Source organism: Etheostoma spectabile, unplaced genomic scaffold (genome assembly GCF_008692095.1).
Source record: "Etheostoma spectabile isolate EspeVRDwgs_2016 unplaced genomic scaffold, UIUC_Espe_1.0 scaffold00004794, whole genome shotgun sequence".
Classification (NCBI taxonomy): Eukaryota; Metazoa; Chordata; class Actinopteri; order Perciformes; family Percidae; genus Etheostoma; species Etheostoma spectabile.
Window position 1 is genome coordinate 1 of NW_022603192.1, and position 23,133 is coordinate 23,133.

The 23,133-nt window shown below is 40.4% G+C and overlaps 1 protein-coding gene and 3 non-coding genes across 4 annotated transcripts; 2 read left to right on the plus strand and 2 right to left on the minus strand.

Annotated features, from left to right (window-relative positions):
• Window positions 1-6,479: 6,479 nt before the first annotated feature.
• Window positions 6,480-7,076, plus strand: LOC116677296 (cystatin-F; the record flags this gene model as incomplete). The annotated part of the gene is made up of 2 exons (XM_032507870.1): window positions 6,480-6,762; window positions 6,945-7,076. Coding segments are annotated over exons 1-2 (354 nt in total), but the record flags the coding sequence as incomplete, so codon positions are not given.
• A 4,254-nt stretch (window positions 7,077-11,330) lies between these two features.
• On the minus strand, window positions 11,331-11,418 carry trnay-gua (transfer RNA tyrosine (anticodon GUA)). Its single transcript is given in 2 exon segments — window positions 11,331-11,366; window positions 11,382-11,418. It is a non-coding gene; the product is annotated as a tRNA-Tyr (tRNA).
• A 982-nt stretch (window positions 11,419-12,400) lies between these two features.
• On the minus strand, window positions 12,401-12,482 carry trnas-aga (transfer RNA serine (anticodon AGA)). Its single transcript has one exon. It is a non-coding gene; the product is annotated as a tRNA-Ser (tRNA).
• A 1,735-nt stretch (window positions 12,483-14,217) lies between these two features.
• On the plus strand, window positions 14,218-14,289 carry trnaa-cgc (transfer RNA alanine (anticodon CGC)). Its single transcript has one exon. It is a non-coding gene; the product is annotated as a tRNA-Ala (tRNA).
• Window positions 14,290-23,133: the final 8,844 nt, after the last annotated feature.

A 23,133-nucleotide genomic window follows, 5' to 3' on the forward strand; every position in this document is an offset into this window, starting at 1 on the left:
GTGTTTTACTCTTTGTACAGAAGTAGTTTGTTGATTCTCTTATTTTCCTCCCCTGGCGTAAAAAAAACCTTTGTATAGTCAGTCATTTCTTGTGCTAAACAATATTATTCGTTACCTAAAGACATATTGTTTTGTTGAGATCAATATGTAATATAAGTTGGCATGTATTATAGAATTGGCTTCATTTCAATATTATTCCAAATTATAGTGTACACACTGCTGAGCATATGACTTGCCTTGGTACACCCTACTTCCCTGCAAATGACTTTGATCTACTTGCTTTTAGAGAAAGAGAAGTAAAAATGCTTGGTTTTACCTGTCATACATTGTTTAAAGAAAAAGAAAATTATTTATTACTAAACAGTACTTATTATAAGACTAACTTTTAATATTGACCAAACATAGCACGATTACTAAATGTATGCAGTACTAAAAAAACAGAATATATGTTCAAAAGTCAATCTAAACGTTATAAATTATTTGTTTAAATTGTTTCCAACCTTACTAATATCTATTCCTCCCAAAACTTTGTTTAGTAGAACAATAAAGTTGTGGACAGTGTAATTGGATCTTTGGCACTAGGTGGGGATCGAACCTAAGATCTTGTGCTAGGTGGAGATCATCACCTTAAGATTCTGGTGCTAGGTGGAGAGACAAACTAAGATCTGGTGCTAGGTGGGGATCGAAACCTAAGATCTGGTGCTAGGGGGATCGAACCTGGGACCTTTGAATCTACGTTAAACTTCCCTTATTCCCAGAAACATTCCAATTTCAGCAATTAAATTAAAATCTGACTTAATAGAAACTATACAACTCTTACATTTTGTGGGTAATTTAGCATCTTTCTCATTTTCTCTCATTTCTTCTTTTTCCTCCTTTTTCCTCTTTTCCTTCTTCCCTCCCTCTTCCCTTTTTCCTCTTCTTCCCCCCCCCTTACAGACTATTGTTCCCCAGCTTTGGCGCCACCCGAACGTATTTGTCCACTTTCTCATCTCCTTTTCTTACCAATCAAACCCAAAGCTCCCTTCATTTTCTGCCAATCCTGAGAGACTTCATATCCATTTCTTGCCAATCAAAAAAGCGCCTCCTCCTGGCAACGCCATCCATTTCCTACCAATCAAAACGCATTTTGTGCTCAATGGCAGCTTTGCCGCAATCGCAAGAGAAGACGACTCATCTCGGTAGAAAATATAATAGTTAGATTTTACTATGCATACAATACTATGATGTAATGTGATTTATATGTTATGTGTGTTTTACTCTTTGTACAGAAGTAGTTTGTGATTCTCTTATTTTCCTCCCTGGCGTAAAAACCTTTGTATAGTCAGTCATTTCTTGTGCTAAACAATATTATTCGTTACCTAAAGACATATTGTTTTGTTGAGATCAATAATGTAATAAGTTGGCATGTATTATATTAATTGGCTTCATTTCAATATATTCAAATTATAGTGTACACACTGCTGAGCATATGACTTGCCTTTGTACACCCTACTTCCCTGCAAATGACTTTGATCTACTTGCTTTTAGAGAAAAGAGAAGTAAAATGCTTGGTTTTACCTGTCATACATTGTTAAAGAAAAAGAAAATTATTTATTACTAAACAGTACTTATTATAAAGACTAACTTTTAATATTGACCAAACATAGCACGATTACTAAATGTATGCAGTACTAAAAACAGATATATTGTTCAAAAGTCAATCTAAACGTTATAATTATTTGTTTAAATTGTTTCCCAACCTTACTAATATCTTATTCCTCCAAAACTTTGTTTAGTAGACACAATAAAGTTGTGGACAGTGTAATTGGATCTTCTGGCACTAGGTGGGGATCGAACCTAAGATCTGGTGCTAGGTGGAGATCAACCTAAGATCTGGTGCTAGGTGGAGATCAAACTAAGATCTGGTGCTAGGTGGGGATCGAACCTAAGATCTGGTGCTAGGTGGGATCGAACTGTGACCTTGAATCTACGTTAAACTTCCCTTATTTCCAGAAACATTCCAATTTCAGCAATTAAATTAAAATCTGACTTAATAGAAACTATACAACTCTACATTTTGTGGGTAATTTAGCATCTTTCTCATCTTTTCTCTCATTTTTCTTTTGCATCCCTTTTTTCCTTTTTTTCCTTCTCCCTCCCTCTTCCCCTTTTTCCTCTTCTTCCCCCCCCCTTACAGACTATGTTCCCCAGCTTTGGCGCAGTAGGCAGCGCGTCAGTCTCCTAATCTGACGGTCGTGAGTTCACCCTCACACGGGCAGAGCTTAAAAGACAAAAAAAAACACAACTGAGCTGCAAATACAGTTACAGGTGGTTTGAACAATAGACAACATGTGAATGGAAAATTGTGGGTCTACGGTTATTTCAGAGATTTGCAGTGAGCGTTGTATTGTCAAGCAGAAAGACAACAGGTGTGTTTTTTCGTCTATGATTTACATCGTAGCAGTGGAAGCATTTATCCCAGGGTTGAGTTCCAGCCACAGCAGTTGCATTTAAGGTTTTGAAGCCATATACAACATTACCATTAAGTGTTTTACCCAGGTTTCTTCTTTATTCAGTGATAATTCAATTTTCAGACAGAACAACAGCACTTTAAATGTACATGTTACACTTTCTATTTTACTGTATTATGTACTTGTACTGTAGTGTAGTAATTTATTGTATTATGCTCCGTGTTTATGGGTGTTACGGCAGGTATGAGCACAGTTTCTATTTTTATGGATGAAGTAAATTTGAGATGCTGTTAAGTTTACTCTTAGCAGGTGGAGACATAAGTACTGGCCTTTTCAATAAAGTATTGACTTTTTCCTTGCACAAGTTTGTTTCCAATGACATTAACAATCATACCTTAGTTACGGTCCGTGTGGTGTCACGATTTGGCGTGAGGGTGTGCGCAGGTAGTGTGGCTAAGTGGTCTAAGTGCTGGATTTAGGCTTCAGTCTCTCTGGAGGTGTGGGTTCAAATCCACCACTACCTTTTGCAAATGTACTTAGGAGAGAGAGCGAGAGAGGAGAGAGAATGAATGAAAAGAGGACTGGTGGTAATTATGGCAGCAGTAAAGGTAATAGAAACTATTACTAATAATAGTAGTAGTGCAGGGCGTCCGCAGGACCACGGCAGTAGCTGCATCCACTACTCAGTTGCCACCACAATCCAAGGAAATCTGAGAGGGGAGAAAACACAAGGGCTTCTGGAAAGAAGCAACATAGTTACGTGGATGCTTTTATCCAGTATCACCAAGTACTTTCATAAGATGATCACCTACACACATCATTGCAGGGGGCACCAGATTTGAAATGGGGACCTCTTGATCTGCAGTCAAATGCTCTACCACTGAGCTAAGTTAGCACACCTTGACTGCTGCTTTCCTTTTCAGTATTATTACTTGATTGGCAGTTATTTACCTGCTTATATCATAGTATTTTTTGAATGTGGTCTTATCTGATCCTGAGGGTCTAGATTTCAGGCGATGTGATGCATATTTGAAGATTAAATGCAAGTAATAACTACCTTGTAGCGTCCCTGTTTAGTTTTTACTGTCCAAAATCACAATCTACATATGCAACATTGTAACAGACTGTTACACAGAAGGACACTTACATTCATAATGAATATCAGAACAATAAATATTCATGTTCAACTTATGAACTATTGCTGGTAACATACTTTAAGTGTAAATGGTAACTTTTACTTCAGTTAACAAATACTACAATCAACCATAAGACCAGTTAAATGAGACAACATGCACACCACAACTACACCAAAACACTTACCATCAAAACACTGTTGTGGCCAGAAAAACTGGTCTTCCAGTAATAGTATTTTTGCTTGAAGGCGACTCTCCTCGGCCAAGTGACGCTCCCTCTCCCGCCTCAGGTCACATGACCAGCCACCTGTTCTTTCTTTCGGTAGCCGCTCTGAGCCGACACTCTTTGGACAACACATTTAAACACATGGATGTTTAAATGTTCTTCACGCGGCACATTCTCATCCTTCACCATATACTGCAGGAAAAAAAACATTAAAAAAAAAAACAATGACATTAAACTACTCAGTGATTCCCAAAGTGGGGGTCGCGAGCCAGAGAGGGGGGGTCGCGAGTTGATTTCCAGAAATAAAATAAAAATTTAAAAACGATTAGAAATAGCATAGAGTTAGCCATGATTTTAACACAAGATAAACTAGTGGCTAAATTTAAAATAAACCAAGCAACTAAATAAAAAGGGAAAAGCTGTTTTGATTTTCTTTCTTTCCGAGTAGCGGTCTCCAACATTAACACTACAACTGCCGGGATTCCAAAAGTACTGGAACCGCAAGACTCTAAACTCTATAATCTGTCATGATAAATACTAATTGCAATTTTAATGCGGTACTGTGTTAGGATATCTTTAGAAAAACGAAATAACACCAAAATGTACAATTTAACGTGTTTAATTATACACTTGAGTTGCCCAGGTGCTTCAATAACTCATATCATGGCATAGTAAAACGTAATTATTTCATCACATCTGAAAAAACGGTATGTAAACATGCAAATAAAACCTAAAAGTATTTTCTTTGAACATTTATAACCTAACGTAACCTGTCACTGCCTCCGTGTTGGTGTCTGCTGTGGTGCGCATTGCTCCTCGGACCGCGCCCCCCCCCCCCCCCCCCCCGGCTCTGACCGCGCCCGCTCCCTTTCCTCCTCTAAACTCGTGTCTCAGCTCCTCTGCCAGTTGCTGCCTGAACTTCCTCCAGACAATGTCCCTGCTGGTGCACTCCTTGGAGAGGATGTGTGTGATTCCAGCCAGTTTGAGGATGTATAAAGTGTATAAACACGTAGGCAGCCAGCGGCCATCTAGCTCCGTGTACCGCTCCTTCCACAGAGCGAGCGCCCGGCGCTGCTTTCTGGTCCAGAACGGAGTCCATCCACGCCGTACTCATGGTGGTAGCAGCGTTACCAACCCGGGCTTTACCTTCGCCCCATTGCTGATGCCCACAGTTGTTACTCCAGACCGATAAAACCAACACCACGAAATAGCGAATACAGTATGGCCGAAATAGGTAAAAGGGATTTTTCTTTTTTTTGTCCTAGTGGTAATGTATATAAAAAACTATTTTAAATTAAATATAGAGCTTTTTAACTTGCTGTGCTCCTAACATACTGCACATCCACCTCATTAGGTGAGATTAAGTTCAAATTAAAGTAATGAGTAAATTACTGTAGAATAATGTCATGGCTGTTGTGTATTTTGTGTCGTCAATATGCTCATGTTTGGATACGCCTGTAGTGCGTGCGGGGTTTGCGCGCAATGTTTATAGTGGGGGGGGGGGGTCGCGAGTCACTTGCACCGTTACTTGGGGGTCGCGGGCTGAAAGTTTTGGGAACCCTGCTCTAGGCTATGCCCAACAGTTAGTGGCAGTAATGCAACAAGTTGTTATGCCAAACGCCAATATGACAGAAAAGAGGAACACACATCTGTTCACTCCCTATCTCACTCCCTATTAAGCCCCATTGTACCAATCCGGAAGTTTCCCGAGACTGGGAGTTCTCCCTTATTAGACATTTGCTGGCAGTCAGAAAAACAGTAGGCTCGTTCGAGATGAGCCAGGTCTGCGCAGAATCGATCACGGCGATCGGCGCCCGTTGCATGCCGGTTAGATTTGTGTCCGACTTGATCCCGACTTGCTCTGACGTCATGCACACGTGGGCAACAGAAATCTCACGAGAGCAAGGCGGCCGCAGTTCTGAGACGCAGGCGGCGCAGTTGCTTTTTACCGACTGCAAGAGCCAGGCGGACCAGAGCATGCTGGGAACGCCGGCTTCTCAGCTGATTAACACCTGATTGGTTTACAACATGATGTCGTTTATATAACTTTTTACTGTTTTTGAATCGGAAGGATTTTAAATGCTATTTGTTGATTTAAAGACTTATTCTGTACATAACACATGTGAGGCTGATAGTTAAGTTTAGAAGTCAAAGAGATAAATCCGTTCAGATCACGGATCATCTCCAGTCTGTTGTCATTAAATCAGCAACAGATCGCATGTAGAGCACTTCCCAGCTACTCTGTCATAATTAAAACAACTGGAGACTGTGTACAAGCTGATGTGTGGGTCTGATTATATTTTATTAAATCGGAATCGCACCACAGTGTTTTTGTCACTTCCTGTCCAGCCTGAAGGCAGCTGGAATCGGCTGGAAACTGTCCGACTTTACCGCAGCTTTTTTTGTCACCGCCCCCCGCTGCTGCTGCCTGCTCTCGTCCACTTTACAGGCGAGGCGCAGTTCATCTCGAACGAGCCTAATGTAATGATGGGGGCGGTCCCTGATATTCCCAGGTGGCACGAACGCACCAAAAGGACACCCACAGAGTCCTGGGGTGTGGTCTAATCAGCCAGATTAACTGGAAACACCTGTGTGGGTGTTCATCAACAGAAAGGAAACAGGTGTGTGTATGTTTCTCTAGACGGTATATTAACTCGGCTTTGAACTAGTCCACTCAGAACCGATAACAGGACTCCTAATAGCTACAGCTGAACAACCTGTTGCGATCATGCTGTTTGTCTGGGTTTGCGTTTTTGTTTCTGCTTTCACCGGCCGCTTTGTAACTGGACAATCTCCTCCTCCTCTGCCTCCCGGTAGCCCACAAGAAGTCCCGGTGAACCGCACTGATGTTTTAGAAGCGGCGCAGTTTGCTGTGGTTGAATTCAACAAAGCCAACACAGAAGACATGTTTAATTACGCAATTCTGGACATTACATCGGCTCAAGTTCAGGTAACGTTAAACCTTATTTTTCTACTATGGAAGAGGATTAGGGCCAATGTCAAACTTGTTACTTAATCTCTGAACTCATGCGTTTTCTTCTTTTTGACATTGGCCTTAATCCTTACATATTCAATGACTTGCGTTGTCTTATTGGTGCTCACATGTCTGAGTCCTGTTTACTGTAACTTTAGGTTGTCCAAGGTTTGAACTACTTCCTGGAAATGCTCCTGGGACGTACAACGTGCAAGACCGGCAACACTGCTGCTATCAAAGGCAACGCTGCTGCTAGCGACTGTGATTCCAACTCTGAAGCCAAGGCAAGTGTAAGACTTCAGGTTGTGTTTGAAACTCAGGGAAAAACACACCTAAAGCCCAACAAAGGTTTGCCCCAGTGCATCAATGTTAAACAAGATGCACTAATTGTTTGCTTTTATATTTCAGGAACTTAAATGCACCTTCTCCGTTAATGTAATCCTTTGGGAAGATTCACGAGTCCTTTTTCAAAAGGAATGTAAAGTCAACCACTGATTCTGACTGATGTTGTGAATAAATTATTTAACTGGGTTTCTGTGCCAATATTATTAAAATGGGCCACTATAAACCAGGGCTGTCATTAGCTCACAGATATGCCACTTCTGACTTGAGTCACACATTCCAGTAAGTGACTAGGCAAGCTTGTCTGTGCTGTAACTGCTGCTAAATGGAGACAAGACTACACCGCCACAGTTCTAGGGACTCTGCATCTTGAGATTCCACTACTAGACAAGAAATACACATTTGTATATATTTGCTGTTGGAAGGTTTAATTTCAACTCTGTGGGATTAAAACTCATGACTAAATAGTCTGAATATTTAGTTAGCTGTTAATGCCCCACCTGGTGGGCATGGTGTGAGTCTAAAGCACGACTGAATTGGGAACTAGAGATGCACGCTGGAATCTGACTGTAGCTAACCTGTCAACAGCGGCTCCTGCTGTAATGCTCTGCTTGTGTCAGATACATAGCTGATAAATGGAGATGCAACCAGTCTGCAGAAGGACTCTTCATTGAGGCCCAACTTGTCCAGACCACTAATACTTTTAAAGTTCAATTCTTTCCCTTGTGTTCTCAACCGACCTTCAGACCCTTTTCTCTGTTCCAGGTACCAAACTTGGTAATGTAAAAACAATTCCCCAGTCTAATATGTTTTTTTTTTTTTTTTTTCAACTACTTGACGATTCCCCTATAAATTAAGTACGACCCCCAGGTTGAGAACCCCTGAGCTACTGTACTCAAACACATTTCATTGTGAGAAGGCTGTTCCATTTAGTTCTTTACATTCCATACATTCTTAGACTCTGTCACTTCTGTGTTCTTTCAGTTATTTAAACCATTCAAATCTTCAGCTCTTTAAGAAAAACATGTACATTTAAAGTTCTTGTTGTGCTGTCCATCAGATTACCACAGGAGGTAATATCTTCTGCAGCTCTTTTAAAGACTCTACCATAATACCTGCTGGAGATGCCAGGTCCTCATACATGTAAAGTATGAGCTCTACCACTGAGCTACATCCCCTGAAGATCTTCAGATTTTTTTGACTTTTTTCTGAGAGACTTATCTTTATTAATCCTTTTGGGATGAAATATCACTGAATAAAAAAAAAACCTGGGTAAAACATGTAATGTTAATGTGTATATGGCTTCAAAACCTGTAAATGCAACTGCAGTGGCTGGAAATCAAACCTGGGCAAAATGATTGCACTGCTATGGTATAAATCATAGTGGAAAAGTAACACACCTGTTGCCTTTCTGCTGGACAATACAACGTTCACTGCAAATCTTGTAACACAGACTGAAAATAAATGCTAAGAAAGGCATTCATGGAGACGAGTGGCTTCCTGTACCTATGAGATAACACAATATTGTCAATGAAGGCGTTTTTTTATACTGTGATGAGTCATTGGTTTGCTACCACCCTTAAAGAATGCCTTTTGTTGTCTCAATCTCAGAAATAACCAAAGAATCACAACTTCCATTCATGTGCTTGTGCCAGTATTCAACCACCTGAAAGTCACTGTATTTTCAGCATCAGTTGTGGTTTTTTTTGTTTAAAAAACCTATGTACTCCACATACATTGCCGAACTTTGCGTAGGAATCGGCCTACGCCCGTCCTACGCCGGTTTTAGGTAGTATGCACGTTTCAGACATGAGGGCCAATGTGAGCACAATAAAGATTTCTTGAAAAAAGGTTTGTACTTTAAAGTTCTAACTTTTGTCTGTAGTTCTCTATTCTGTCAGGGCTTAACTCTATCTCCCCAACTCTTTTTTTTGTATCTTGTTATGTCTTTGCAAGAAGTACTATGCTTTTGGGTCATCTGTCCATCCGTCAGGCCAAAGAAACAGATACCAGCATGTAACTTTGCAAATCTGTGGCTCACCCTGGCCGCCATCAAAGATCCCATTTGGACCTCCAGAAACTTCCTGGTAAGAAAGCACATGCAGATCCCATTCCCTCAAAACGTGAATCACAGCTTTTCCAGCACCTGGACTTGATCAGACTGGGAATATGCCAAAGAGATGTTCACAAGTTCAGCCGAGGTAAATGCTCGGCCCACATTCACACAGACCTAAAACTACTCACTTAATGCTGGTTACAATATTCTAAAATAAAAAATGTCAGAGAAAAATTGCAAAGAGTGAAGGGTGTTGATAACATTTTTTAACAAGGTATTGGCTCATCATTGCTTCAGTAGACTCCTTCAAGACTCTTCAAGGTAAGCAGGAAGCTCACATAAATGATAGTTATAAGGTCTACCAAATGTTTAACTTTGCTTAGGGTGCGCTAGGTCCTGGATGGGACTACTTTGCCTTTCGAGACACTGACTAGTCACATTTACTTGATGGAAAATTGCTAATAAGGTGTTTTAAGTGGCTTGTTGGTCTAGCGGTATGATTCTTACTTTGGGTCCAAGAGATTATGGGTTCAACTCTCAGACGAGCCCTGAAGGAAGGAGCTGTTACAAACCTAATCCGTAATTTAAAGTCCAGTTTATTGTTAATTTAACACAGATTAGGAGGAAGCAAATTGTAGTACTGCATGTTGGCAAATTTTCATATCCTGCTTCAACTGCACACAATGGAAATTTTTTTTCAAATGTTTTATTTCAAAAGTAGTCTGTCGTATAATAAATCAGAAAGCTCAATCTGGCAGTGAACCAAAAAACACTACATGCCAAACAAACTACTTGACCATTGCCTTTCTATTCACTGACAGATTGTAGCTGAATTTCCTTGATGGAAAATTGCTAAAACTCTGTGTTTCATGGCTCGTGGTCTATGGGTATGATTCTTACGTTGGCTCCGATAGGTCCTGGATGATACCACTTTGCCTAGAAGTAAACGCATGGATTGAATAATCTGGTTTATTTATTGAGTGTGATGGAAAAGAGAGTGTCATCGGCGTGGCAAATTCATCACAATACTACTATCACTTTTTACTGACAAAATGAAGTCTGTGTTTTGGTAAAATATTTTGTATCAAATGTTTCCTGTTGTCAAATGATATCGGGAAACTGACTCGTTCAGTGGAGCCGTGAAAAGACCCCATGACAATCTACTGACCATAGTCTTTCAAGTCAGTGACAAATCCAAGCTGCAATTCCCTTTTCAAGCTGCATTTCCTTTTTCAAGCTGCATTTCCTTTTACCCAAATTCAAGTTCCATGTTGGTAAAATGTTTTGCTTCAAAAATAGTCTTTTGTCCACTATAGTCAGAAAGCTCAATATGGCAGTGGAGCTATAAAACACTACATGCCAAACAAACTACTTAACAATTGCCTTTCTAGTCACTGACTGATCACATTTACTTGATGGAAATTGCTACTGCTAATTGCTGAAATGATTTTACTTTTCGTTGGTCTAGCGGTATGATTCTCCCTTTGGGTGTGAGAGATCCTGGCTTCAACTCCCGGACGAGCCCTGTAGGCAGGACCTGTTCAAACCCTAATCTGTACTGTTAAATCCAGTTTATTGTTAAATTAACCCAGATTAGGAGCCAGCACAATTGTAGTACAGCATGTTGGCAATTTTCATATCCTGCTTCAACTGCACGCTACAGAAACAACTGAGAAAAAATATAAGGAACAAACAAGCAGGACATGGCTCCTTGTTCATTGGTCTAGGTTTATGATTCTTGCTTAGGGTGCAATAGGTCCTGGATGAGACTACTTTGCATAGAAGTAGAGGAATGGATTGAACAATCTGGTTTTTATTGAATGTGATGGAAAAGAGTGTCGTACGTGACGCAAATTCATCAAAATACTACTATCACTTCTTAGTGGCAAAATCAAGTCGCTTTCCAGCTGCTGCATTTATCAATGTCGATCATTCTTACGCTCTGATTGGCTGATACGAACGTTTCATGAATCTCACGTAAAGCCTGTCGTAAAAGGATTTTGCGCTCATATCTACCACACTCTTTTTTTGTTTCATGTCATGTCTCGGCAAGAAGTATTAGGTTTTTGGGTCGTCTGTCCATCTCTACATCAGAATCAGAAATACTTTATTGATCCCTGAAGGGAAACTCTGGAAAAAAAACTTCTCCTTCGAGCCGGAGTTGAACCAGCGACCTAAGGATTTCAGCTTTTTGCCTCTACAGTCCTCCGCTCTACCAACTGAGCTATCGAAGGGAGCGCACACATACATGCACTTCCCATTCTTGTGAATGTGATAACACAGGACCCCTGGACGCACTTTCAGTCTCAATGCCCAGATGTATTAGAAGATTTGAAGTGAACATGTATTGTCTAGTGATGGTGGTATAGTGGTGAGCATAGCTGCCTTCCAAGCAGTTGACCTGGGTTTGATTCCCAGCCATCGCAGTAGATTTCTTTGAGTGATGTTACTTGCTTTTTTACAAGAAGTCAGCAGAAAGGTTACTTGCCAAACTGGTTTGATAAAACATTAGATCTCTTTGGGCTGATGATTATGGCCAAAGTGATAATCACGATTATTTGATCAATATAGAGATTATCACAATTACTTGTTGAACCTCAGGTTAACATGGAACAATCTCAGCAAGGTGATGGATGGATGATTCTGGAACCTTAATCCAGCACCTTAGACCACCCGGCCACACTACCTGCAAGTATTAGCTCTCCACATCGTGACAAACACCGGCACCGTAACTAATGGTATGCTTGTTAATGTTGTTGGAAAAAAAACCTTTGCAAGGAAAAAGCCAAAAGCTACATCCCTGAAGATTTTCAGATTTTTTAAAACTTTTTTCCGAGATAGACTTAGACTTATTTTTATTAATCCTTTGGGATGACTCCACAAGGAAATGAAATATCACTGAATAAAAGAAGAAACCTGGGGAAAACATGTAATGTTAATGTTGTATATGGCTTCAAAAACCTGTAAATGCAACTGCGGTGGATGGAAATCAAACCTGGGAAAAATAATTGCACTGCTATGGTATAAATCATAGTCAAAAAGTAACACACCAGTTGACAATACAACGTTCACTGCAAATCTTGTAACACAGACAAGAAACACATTGGTGGCTTCCAGTACCTATGAGATAACACAATATTGTTTGTGAAGGCACATCTGCAATTTGGTAAACCGTGAGGTGTCATTTGTTTGCTGCCATTCTTAAAGATAACTATTCGTTGTCGGCAGGATTTGAACCTGCGCGGGGAGACCCCAATGGATTTCTAGTCCATCGCCTTAACCACTCGGCCACAACAACCTGAAAAGCAGTACTGTATATGTTTGCTCAAATGTTCATAAACTTTAAACAAATTGCAAATCGTAGTGCACTGCCTGTATCTGTGGATCCTCGTGGAGGCAGCTTGATTGATTGAAATGCTCCCTTATTTGTACCATAACAGAGATCTAATATTTTTTCCAATTGGGTTGGGCAAGTAACCTTTCTGGTTACTTCGTGACAAATAAAGCAAGTAACCACACAACGAAAACTACTGCTATGCTCACCACTATACCACCATCGCTGGACAATGCATTTGGTATACTTAAAGGTTGGCTTTTTTCCTTTTTATTAAATTAAGGCATTAAGATCAATTTCCAAAAGATGATTTTTTTAAATCTCTTTTTAGTCAACTTCAGCATGGGTTCCTAAATGCATGTACACCACTGTATGCATGTGTACCTGCATGCATTTCAAAATGTAGGCCAAGTATGTACTAAAAAAAAAGAAACAGAGCTGTATTGACACAAAAAAATAATTTGACAGCAGAAAGCACCATTTTAAGGACACACAGCAGACCTACAATGAAATTGTAATTGCACTGCTTTGAAAATAGTAAGAACCTTCTTCATCACAAACCTGATGGTGCAGTACTTGATCCACATGGATCCCCTTGCTGTCCCTCTGGCTGTTCCTCTCTCTGTCCCATTTATGTTTTCTTTCTCCTCACTCTCTTTTTCATGCTCTTCATTCTCCTTACCCTCTTCTTCATCTTCCTCACCCTCTTCTTCATCCTCCTCACCCTCTGGAATATCCCTCTCTGTGTCAGATCCCTCCCTTTCATCACATGCCCTCTCTCCAAACTCCCAAAACTCCTCTGGCTCTCCCTCTTCCTGCTCTTCCGTCCCTTGATTTGTTTCTCTCACTGCTGTTTTTCCTCACTTTCTGTTTAATTGGGGCTCTATATCGCTTCCTCGTTTCATGATAAATATTAGAAGAAGATAAAACGTAGGGGTATGCATTACATTTCCCTCCCTACTCAACACGGACATAAAGCCTGTTGATTACTTTACACAAATGTAGCTATTTGTTATCGCAATGCAACACCAAAGAGGAATGAAATTACGTTTTAATATCACAACATTGTGTAGACCTACGAAGGAATGTGACATTTGGATTTTCGCTTCTGCTTCGATGAGTTTGATAGATAGATATTTATTGATCCAAAAATAAGGGAAATTATAGTGTTACAGCAGCGTACAACAGTCACACAGTACAGACTAAAAATATAAATGAAATATACGTACAATATACATGAAAAAATAATAATAATAGGATTAAAAGAACAAATATTTGAACATATACAGGATGGGGAAACAAAATGTGCAACTACCTAAATAATATGCTGAGAAACACGATCAAGTTGTAAACATGTCAAGACCAGACATTTACTAACGTAATTTCACTCTCTGTGTGAGGAGCAACAGGAACACGGTTATGTGCAAGAACAACAAGTGAAAAGGAAACTCACATCTCCATAGATAAATTTGCTAGATTTGACTCCCTGATGGTCTAGTGGCTAGGATTCGGTGCTCTCAGCGCCGTGGCCAGGGTTCAATTCCCGGTCAGGGAAGTGTCACGAATTGATAGATAAAGGAGTTTGAAAGACTGAGTTCCTGTTTTGAAACCATTAACAACAGAAATATTACATATTTTACCCAGGTTTCTTCTCTTATTCAATGATCTCAGAAAAAGTAAAAACATCTGAAAATGATCAGGGGATGTAGCTCAGTGGTAGAGCGCATGCTTCGCATGTATGAGGCCCCGGGTTAAATCCCCGGCATCTCCAACTAGTGTTATTGTCCAGTCTATCAAAGAGCTGCAGAAGCTCTTATTCTGAAAGAGAAAACTATTAAAAGGCAATCTCCTTGTGTTCATGGTGATTAATGTAAAAGTCTGTCTTAATGACCAGATGTGTTGCAAGATTTGCAGTGAACAGTTGCATCGCCCAGTGATGGTGGTATAGTGGTCAGCATAGCTGCCTTCCAAGCAGTTGACTGCTGTTGGAGTCTCAGCCATCGCAGTAGCTTCCTATTAGTGATGTTTGTTTTTAACTATGATTTATACCATAGCAGTGCAAGCATTTTGCCCAGGTTTGATTTCCAGCCACTACCAGGTTTTGAAGCAATATACAACATTAACTTTACATATTCCACCCAGGTTTCTTCTCTCATTCAGTGATCTCACCAAAAAGTCAAAAGAATCTGAAAATCTTCAGGGGCTGTGGCTCAGTGATAGAGCCCATTTTGAGTCTCAATGCCCAGATGTGTTACAAGATTTTCAGTGAACATCGCATTGTCTAGCGATGGTGGTATAGTGGTGAGCATAGCTGCCTTCCAAGCAGTTGACCTGGGTTCGATTCCCTGCTATTGCATAAGTTTTCATTGTGTGGTAACTTGCTTTATTTTTGAAGATTAACCAGAAATTTACTCACCCAACCCGATTTGATAAAATATTAGATCTCTGTTATGGTACAAATAAGGGAGCATATCAATCAATCAAGCTGCCTCCACGAGGATCCACGGACACAGGCAGTGCACTACGATTTGCACTTTGCCCGTGTCTGGTAACTACTAACCAGTTGAAAAGTTTATCAACAGTGCAGAAAGCAGCAGAAAGGCAACAGGTGTGTTACTTTTCGACTATGATTTGTACCATCGCAGTGCAAGCATTTTGCCCAGGTTTAATTTCCAGCCACCACAGTTGCATTTACAGGTTTTGAAGCCATATACAAAATTAACATTACATGTGTTACCCAGTTTTCTTCATCCCAAAAGGATTATTAAAGTTTGTGTTACTCCGTAATAAGTAGGCCTAATGTTTTTTTATTATAGCTTACATTGGTTTCATAACCTTCTCAATTAGTCTCACATCCCTGGACCAATAACGTGGCATATATACAGTACGTATATAATGTAGTTTACATTCATCACACCGGGAACACCACAATGCTTCTTAATCTTTTTATTTTGGTGCGGTCACTTAGAATAAAACATGTATATTGTTTTACATATGCTCACAGCGTGTATTGAAGTCACTTACTTCTTTTTCTAGTTGTTGTCCCTTTCTGATTGTTCTGTATGAACATTAATTATACAAAGAATTAGATATAGCTTATAGAGATTTGTGCATATGCTTGTAAAACATGTTCTCGCGTTGTGAATGGATACCATGGTCTATTTAAGAAAGCCGTGAACGTGCACTTATCCCAGCTATCTCCACCTGGCTTGACATAGCTCCACCTGTTCATCCTGGCTCGGCAAACGTGCAACCGATTAAGCCGCGATGAGCAGATCACACTAAGTCAAGCTGCGCTTTTTCACTTATCCTGGATATCTTTATTCTACTTTTGTGCAACAGGCCCCTGGTTGCTCACACGTTGACTATTCCCATTGGAGTTTTAAAAAAGGCAGTGATTTTAGCTTTGATTTACTCATCAGCTCTTTTTTAAAGTGATTTTAGACCTGGAACGAGCCATCTTTTATTTCCTGTAGAGGTCCAAGTGGGAACGAGTGCAAAGAAGAGTGATGAAGAAGCCAAAGGAGAAAAGAGGGAAAGGAGTGCCGGACCTGTTATTGTTTTTAGGGAGCAGATTTACAGCTATACACTTTGCCGCCATCAAAGATCCCATTTGAACCTCCAGAAACTTGCTGGTAAGAAAGCACATGCAGATCCCCCCCGTGGCTGTAACCAGGATGGCTGCAACATCTAAGTAGTATGTGTTTCATGATTGTACTTTTGTTTTTGAATGGTACATGTACATATTTTAAAGAGTGGTTTTATATCTGTACTGCAAATTTTGACAAACTTTTTGATCACTTGAGGTATTTCCGTGTAGTCTTTGGCATAGGACAGTTACCTTGCAATCTAAAACTGTATATCCTATTGTCTCTGGAACAATAGTTGGCAGTTGGAGGAGTAATGGCTCTTTACAGTGAATATGCAAAAGCAGATGTTCACACATTCAGCCCAGGTAAATGCTCAGCCCATATTCACACAGACCTAAACCTACTCACTTATTGCTGGTTACAGTATTCTAAAATCAACAATGCCAGAGAAAAATGATAAAGTGTGATAACATTTTTTAATAAAGTATTAACAGTTTTTAATAAGTTATTGGCTTTTTCTTTGCAAAGTTTTTTTTTCCAATACCATTACCAAGCATAACTTTAGTTACGATGCCGGTGTTTGTCACGATGTGGAGAGCTGATACTTGCAGGTAGTGTGGCCGAGTGGACATTTAGGCTTCCTGCTTCTTACAGTGCAGACGCTTTTGCTGCTTGCTCCTGCCTCTGCTTGCATATTTTTGCTGATAATCTTGCTTTTCCTCTGAGAGAAACTATGAGCAGCGGCTCTTGGATACTTATAAATAACTGGACTATACATTTTTTGTAGACACAGTAGGCTATTGCCATATTTTAACATTTTCCTGCGTGAGTGTGGCCTACCAATAGCTCAAGCCTGTCCTACAGTGACTGTAGCTAAAGCTAATTAGCAGCAAGATGCCTCCTTTCTCCGTGGATGACTACTACAAACTCCTTCAGAAGATTGCACTTCTGGAAACCAAGGTTTACCTTCTAGAAGTGAACGTGGAAGTTAACGGATCTTGTGGAAATGACACCACTTACCATGGACCCATAACAATGGACAAAGCATGCTAACACACGGCTAATTAGCACCAACAAAGCTACAAAGAAACAGGAGGGCTGTAGAACGGGTAACAAATCAACAAGTGGCAGTCCTCCCTGGAACTCTTGTGGTGCGAAGCCTAAGAGTAAATCATTCTCCTGGGAAATGGGAGGACGACTAACGGGCAGGGCACAGCGCCCTGAGATTTGTGATATGACTGGCTGGCCTGCATTATCTTCCGGGCAGAGCGCCTCTCAACCCCTCTACCTAGTAGGACACAGCCGTGGACAGCTGCAAAAGGGAAAATAAGCAACAAAATGCCCCCCCAACAACCTGGTGTGCAACTGGATAACAGATTTGCTCCTCTGCTGCAAGACGCTGGACAGTCATCTGATGACCGGGACTGCGTTTCATCGCCACACAGCAGGGTAAGGACTGAGAGCAATTCAAAAAGTAAAAAGCTAACAACTGGGCCTCAAACCCTGATTGTGGGTGACTCTGCTATAAAAGATTTAAAAAACAGTAAAACACCAAAATACTCTGTTTTCCCAAAGACATGGTGTCTGACTTTACCCAAAAAATCCCAGCTATCATAGCAGAACACCCAACTGTGAAGAACATTATTCTGCATATAGGGTCAAATGATGTTGTAAAGCAACAGTCTGAATTGCAGAGACTGGACTTTAAGGAACTGCTGGACACCGTCAGCTCTCTAAACGCAAATGTGTTTATCAGTGGCCCTATACCGTCAGTCAGAAGAGGAGATGAGAGATTCAGCCGACTGTTGGCACTAACAAATGGCTTTCAACTGAATGTACCGTCCACTCTCTGCAGTTCATTGACAATTTAAACATTTTCTGGGAGCGCAGACATCTTTTAAAGCAGATAGACTTTCCCTTAACAAGCCAGGAGTAAAGCTGTTCACCTCTAATCTGCTTTACTTTCTGCGCTACACATCTGCCAAGGACACGAGACAAGACGAATCAAAACAAAGGAAGACACAAACAAAGTGTGGCAGTGATCCACCACAGCCCCCACCTGAGCAAAGATTTGACCCTGGGACACCACAGAGCACAGATACAAAACCTCAACTCCTCTTTTCACCCATCCAGCACCCCTCTAACACTCTTACCAACCCCAAATCCTTTGAGGAGCCATCGCTGTCTCCACTCACCCTTTCCCCTCTTTCCCCTACCCCATGTTGGAGTTCACTGACCACATGAATCACCTGGTAGATGCTGGAACCAATTTACACCCCTTCCTTCCCCATCTCTCAACCCCTGGCAAAAATAAAACGCCGGGTTCAACCCCGGTTAAAAGTAAAACGCCGGGCTCTTCTGCCAGGAAGTAAACAAACTCTTTCCACTCAGACTGATAAGGACGCTTGTGTGCAAAATCCAGTAAGCATGACCTGATATGTGCCGGGCCTTGGCTCCAGGCCTAGAGACACTCATGACTTTTTCCAAGACAAGCCGGGCCCTGTGGATTCAACTCTTCCTCAATTTATGTTGTGATAGGTAATAGGAAAAGAATGGTGAATAAGCACTTAACTGCAAACTTAGCAAATTAGCATCCATTCCTCGTCAGCTACAGCCTGTCCCAAAAAATGAAAACACACTAACACTAGCCTTACTAAACGTCAGGTCTTGGCAGGAAAATCCTTTTTAATCAATGATTTTATTATCAAACACAATCTAGATTTATGTTTTTAACTGAAACCTGGTTAGACCATAACAACAGCGCTGCTGTTCTCATCGAGTCAGCTCCCCCTAACTTCAGTTTTATGAGTGAGAATAGAGTGAATAAGAAAGGAGGTGGAGTTGCCATTTTGCTTAATGACTCATTCCACTGTACGCAAATATGTTATGGAAAGTTTGCTTCTTTTGAATATGTGGCTCTTCAATTAAGATCTTCCCCTCAAGCGATGTTTCTAAATATCTACAGGCCACCTAAATATTGTGCAACCTTCATTGATGACTTCACTGAACTGCTGTCTATAATCTGTATTAACTTTGATTGTGTAATCATTGCGGGTCATGTTGACAACCCCCAGGACAGGGGGACCAAAGAGCTGTGTTGTGTTTTTGAGAACTATGGACTGACTCAGCATGTGACGAAGCCCACTCACAATAAGGGACACACTCTGGACTTGATTGTCTCAAAGGGTCTGAACATTTCCAAGGTTGTGGTGACTGACGTTGCTCTCTCTGATCATTCCTGTGTTTTCTTTAACGGCACTATCTCTGTGCCCAAAAGTGTCCAACAAAGATAATCAGAAAACGGTATATCACTGAAAACACCAGTGAAACATTTATTCAGCTTTTCTCCTCCACACCCGCCCTCTCGGGCTATCAGTCAGTGAGCTTGTAGACAATTTCAACTGTAAAATTACAAATGTTATTGATGCCATTGCTCCCACTAAGGTCAAAGTTGTCTCTGGTAAGAAAAGATCTCCATGGAGAAATGTCCTACTGGTGAGAACAGAAAAAAGAGAGGTAGGAAAGCTGAACGAAGGTGGCGAAAAACAAATCTCCTGGTCCATTATAACACCTATAAGAGAGACTTCGCATTTATAATTTGGAACTGAGGAATGCAAGAAGGTCCTTCTTCTCTGATATTATCTCTAGAAACAATAATATTCACGTGCTTTGTTTGCTACTGTTGATAGGTAACAAACCCTCCAGTACCAGTAGCATCTGAACTTTTATCTACCAAGGCCTGCAATGACTTTGCCTCCTTCTTCAAAGACAAAATTCAGAAGATTAGACAAACAGTCAGTGCCTCCATATCAAGTTCAGGACATGTGTTGTCACAGTGTTCAAGCAAAACTAGTTCCAATATGACAGAATTTCACACAATCAACCATACAAACCTGGAGGACATTATTCAACATCTGAAAACCTCGACCTGTTGCCTTGATATTCTACCAACGGGACTTTTCAAAAATGTTTCCAATTGTTTGACTTCTGATCTTCTACAGATTGTGAACACATCTCTTCTTTCAGGTATCTTTCCACAGGCCCTGAAAACTGCAGTAATTAAGCCACTTTTAAAAAAGAACAACCTAGACAAGTCACTAATGAGCAACTATAGGCCAATATCAAACCTTCGTTTTTAAGTAAAATCATTGAAAAAGTAGTCTTTCAACAACTCAACCATTCTTGTCACTAAGCAACAGTTTTGATACCTTTCAGTCGGGTTTCCGACCACACACAGCACTGAAACGGCTCTTGTCAAAGTCTTTAATGACATCCACCTTAACACAGATAGTGGCAAAATTTCAATCTTAGTATTACTTGATCTCAGTGCTGCATTTGACACGGTCGACCATGACATATTACTAGACCGATTGGAAAAACTGGGTAGGACTTTCTGGCTTAGTACTAAACTGGTTTGAATCCTACCTAAAGAATAGGATTACTTTGTGTCAATAGGTAATTATACATCTGAGCGTACAAATATGACATGCGGAGTTCCGCAAGGCTCCATTCTGGGGCCTCTTCTGTTTAACATCTACATGCTTCCACTGGCTCAGATTATGGAGAAAAACAAAATAAGTTACCATAGTTATGCGGATGACACACAAATTTACATAACCTTATCGCCAGGGGACTATAGTCAATACAAAAACTGACTAAGCATCAAACAAATTAACGACTGGATGTGCCAGAACTTTCTGAAATTAAATGAAGGAAAACTGAGGTAGTTGTTTTGGAAAAAAGAGGAACGATTAAAAGTCTGCGCTCAGCTTCAAACAACAATGTTAAAAACAGACAAAGCCAGAAATCTGGTGTAGTCATGGACTCAGACCTGAACTTTAACAGCCACATTAAGACAATTACAAAGTCAGCTACTATCACTTAAAGAAACATATCAAGGGTTAAAGGACTTATGTGTCAACAGGACTTGGAAAAACTGGTCCATGCTTCATCTCAGTAGACTTGACTACTGTAACGGGGTCTTTACAGGTCTCCCTAAAAAATCAATCAGACAGCGCAGCTGATTCAGGAACGCTGCTGCTCGAGTCCTCACTAAGACCAAGAGACGGATCACATCACTCAAGTTCTGAAGTCCTTACACTGGCTTCCTGTGTCTCAAAGAATTGATTTCAAAGTACTCTTGCTAGTTTATAAATCCCTAACGGTTTAGGTCCAAAAATACATTTCTGATCTGCTACTACACTATGACCCCCCCAGACCTCTCAGGTCATCGGGACAGGTCTACTTTCTGTCCCCAGAGTCAGAACTAAACAGGGTGAAGCAGCTTCAGTTTCTATGCTCCTCATATCTGGAATAAACTCCCAGAAACTGTAGATCCGCTGCTACTCTCAGTTCTTTTAAATCAAGGCTGAAGACCTTTCTTTTTGATGCTGCCTTTCTTTAAATTAATGCTCATTTCTTTCTTATGCTGCACTGTAACTTATTCTTGTGTTTTATGTGTCCTAATGTTTCTATTTGTTTTTACTGTCTATTCATGTGTCTTATTGATTTTTAATGCTTATGACTTTTAACTGTTTGTACTTGTGTTTTATCTGTTTTAATGATTTTGTGTAAAGCACTTTGAATTGCCCTGTTGCTGAAATGTGCTATACAAATAAAGCTGCCTTGCCTTGCCTTGCCTAAGGCGCTGGAGTAAGGTTCCAGTCTCTCTGGAGGCGTGGGTTCAAATCCCATCACTGCCATTTGCATGTATTACATAGTTGGAAGCTGAACAATGTGATGACTTAGAGCTGTGTCATTTTGGCTGAATTTGGTGAGGTAACTATAATCATCAATCACCTTGCTGAGCTTGTTAACCTGAGGTTCAATGATTGGTGAAACCTTCCTTTCCAGCACTTTGCAGTAGAAAATCAACAAATACTTGTGATAATTAATCGTGACCTCCATATTGATCTTTCATTTTGGCCATAATGCAGCAGATCCCAAAGAGATCTAATGTTTTATCAAACCAGGTTGGGAAAGTAACCTTTTTGCTGACTTGTAAAAAAAAAAGCAAGCAACATCACTCAAAGAAAGCTACTGCGATGGCTGGGAATCAAACTCAGGTCAACTGCTTGTGTAATGGGTGTGACGTCATGGCCCTGTGAAGGCGGAGGTTATTTAGGGACACAGGTAATGCGCGTTCTCTCTCTCGCTCGCAGTTCAGTATGAACGCGTGCAGGCCAAACATTCAGATGTTTGGTGAGCTTAATCTTGGAGCAGAGGTACTGATTGTAATTTTTGTGCCGTGAAATTTATCAACTTGTAACAGAAATGTTCATGTATTGTTTTTCCCTTTTTCTAGTAACGGTCATAACGACATTAAAATCATGCAGCGGCCTGAATGAAACCTAAATGACTTGAAGGTACGGCAGACTGTCCGATCATTTTATAAAATGTACTGTTTTAAAATATTCTGAAAGGGGTTTAATATTGTTTACCTGTGTTTTTTTTATAGGACTACAAGTGCATATTGTCTGTCATTTTTTGTTTTTTCCCCACCCTCATTTAAAGTAACGGCATTATTTTTATAATTTGTTTTCTTTCTTTAGTTTGGTCCGTTTTTTGTCTTTTGATATATTGTCGTCGTGAAAGGGTAAAGTGCAATATGCTGACGGCGCGGCCCAATCTTAGGGCTGGTTACAGGCGATGATACTTTAGAGACCCTTATTGCTTACTTTTGTGGTTTTGACGTGTTGCCTTTTATTATTCCCTGCATGTGATTAATGTTTGAGTTTTTAAAGTGTGCAGTGGTATTTTGTTATATTCTCTTTTATTGTGTGTATGGGTCCTAACGCATATTAACACCTCTAAATTATTCTAGTGGAATTTGGCTATTATATCAAGTATTGCGCCAGTGCCATTGCACTTTATTCTTTTTTCTCTTTTTTACAGTCTCCACGTGTTCACCGCTGGCGCTGTTTGCTGTGTTTTTACTAGTATTTTAATCTATGCAAATTGTGAATAAATTACATTTCTATTTGTACGTGGCCCTCCTGCTCCAGTTTGTTCTGGAAACTTACCTG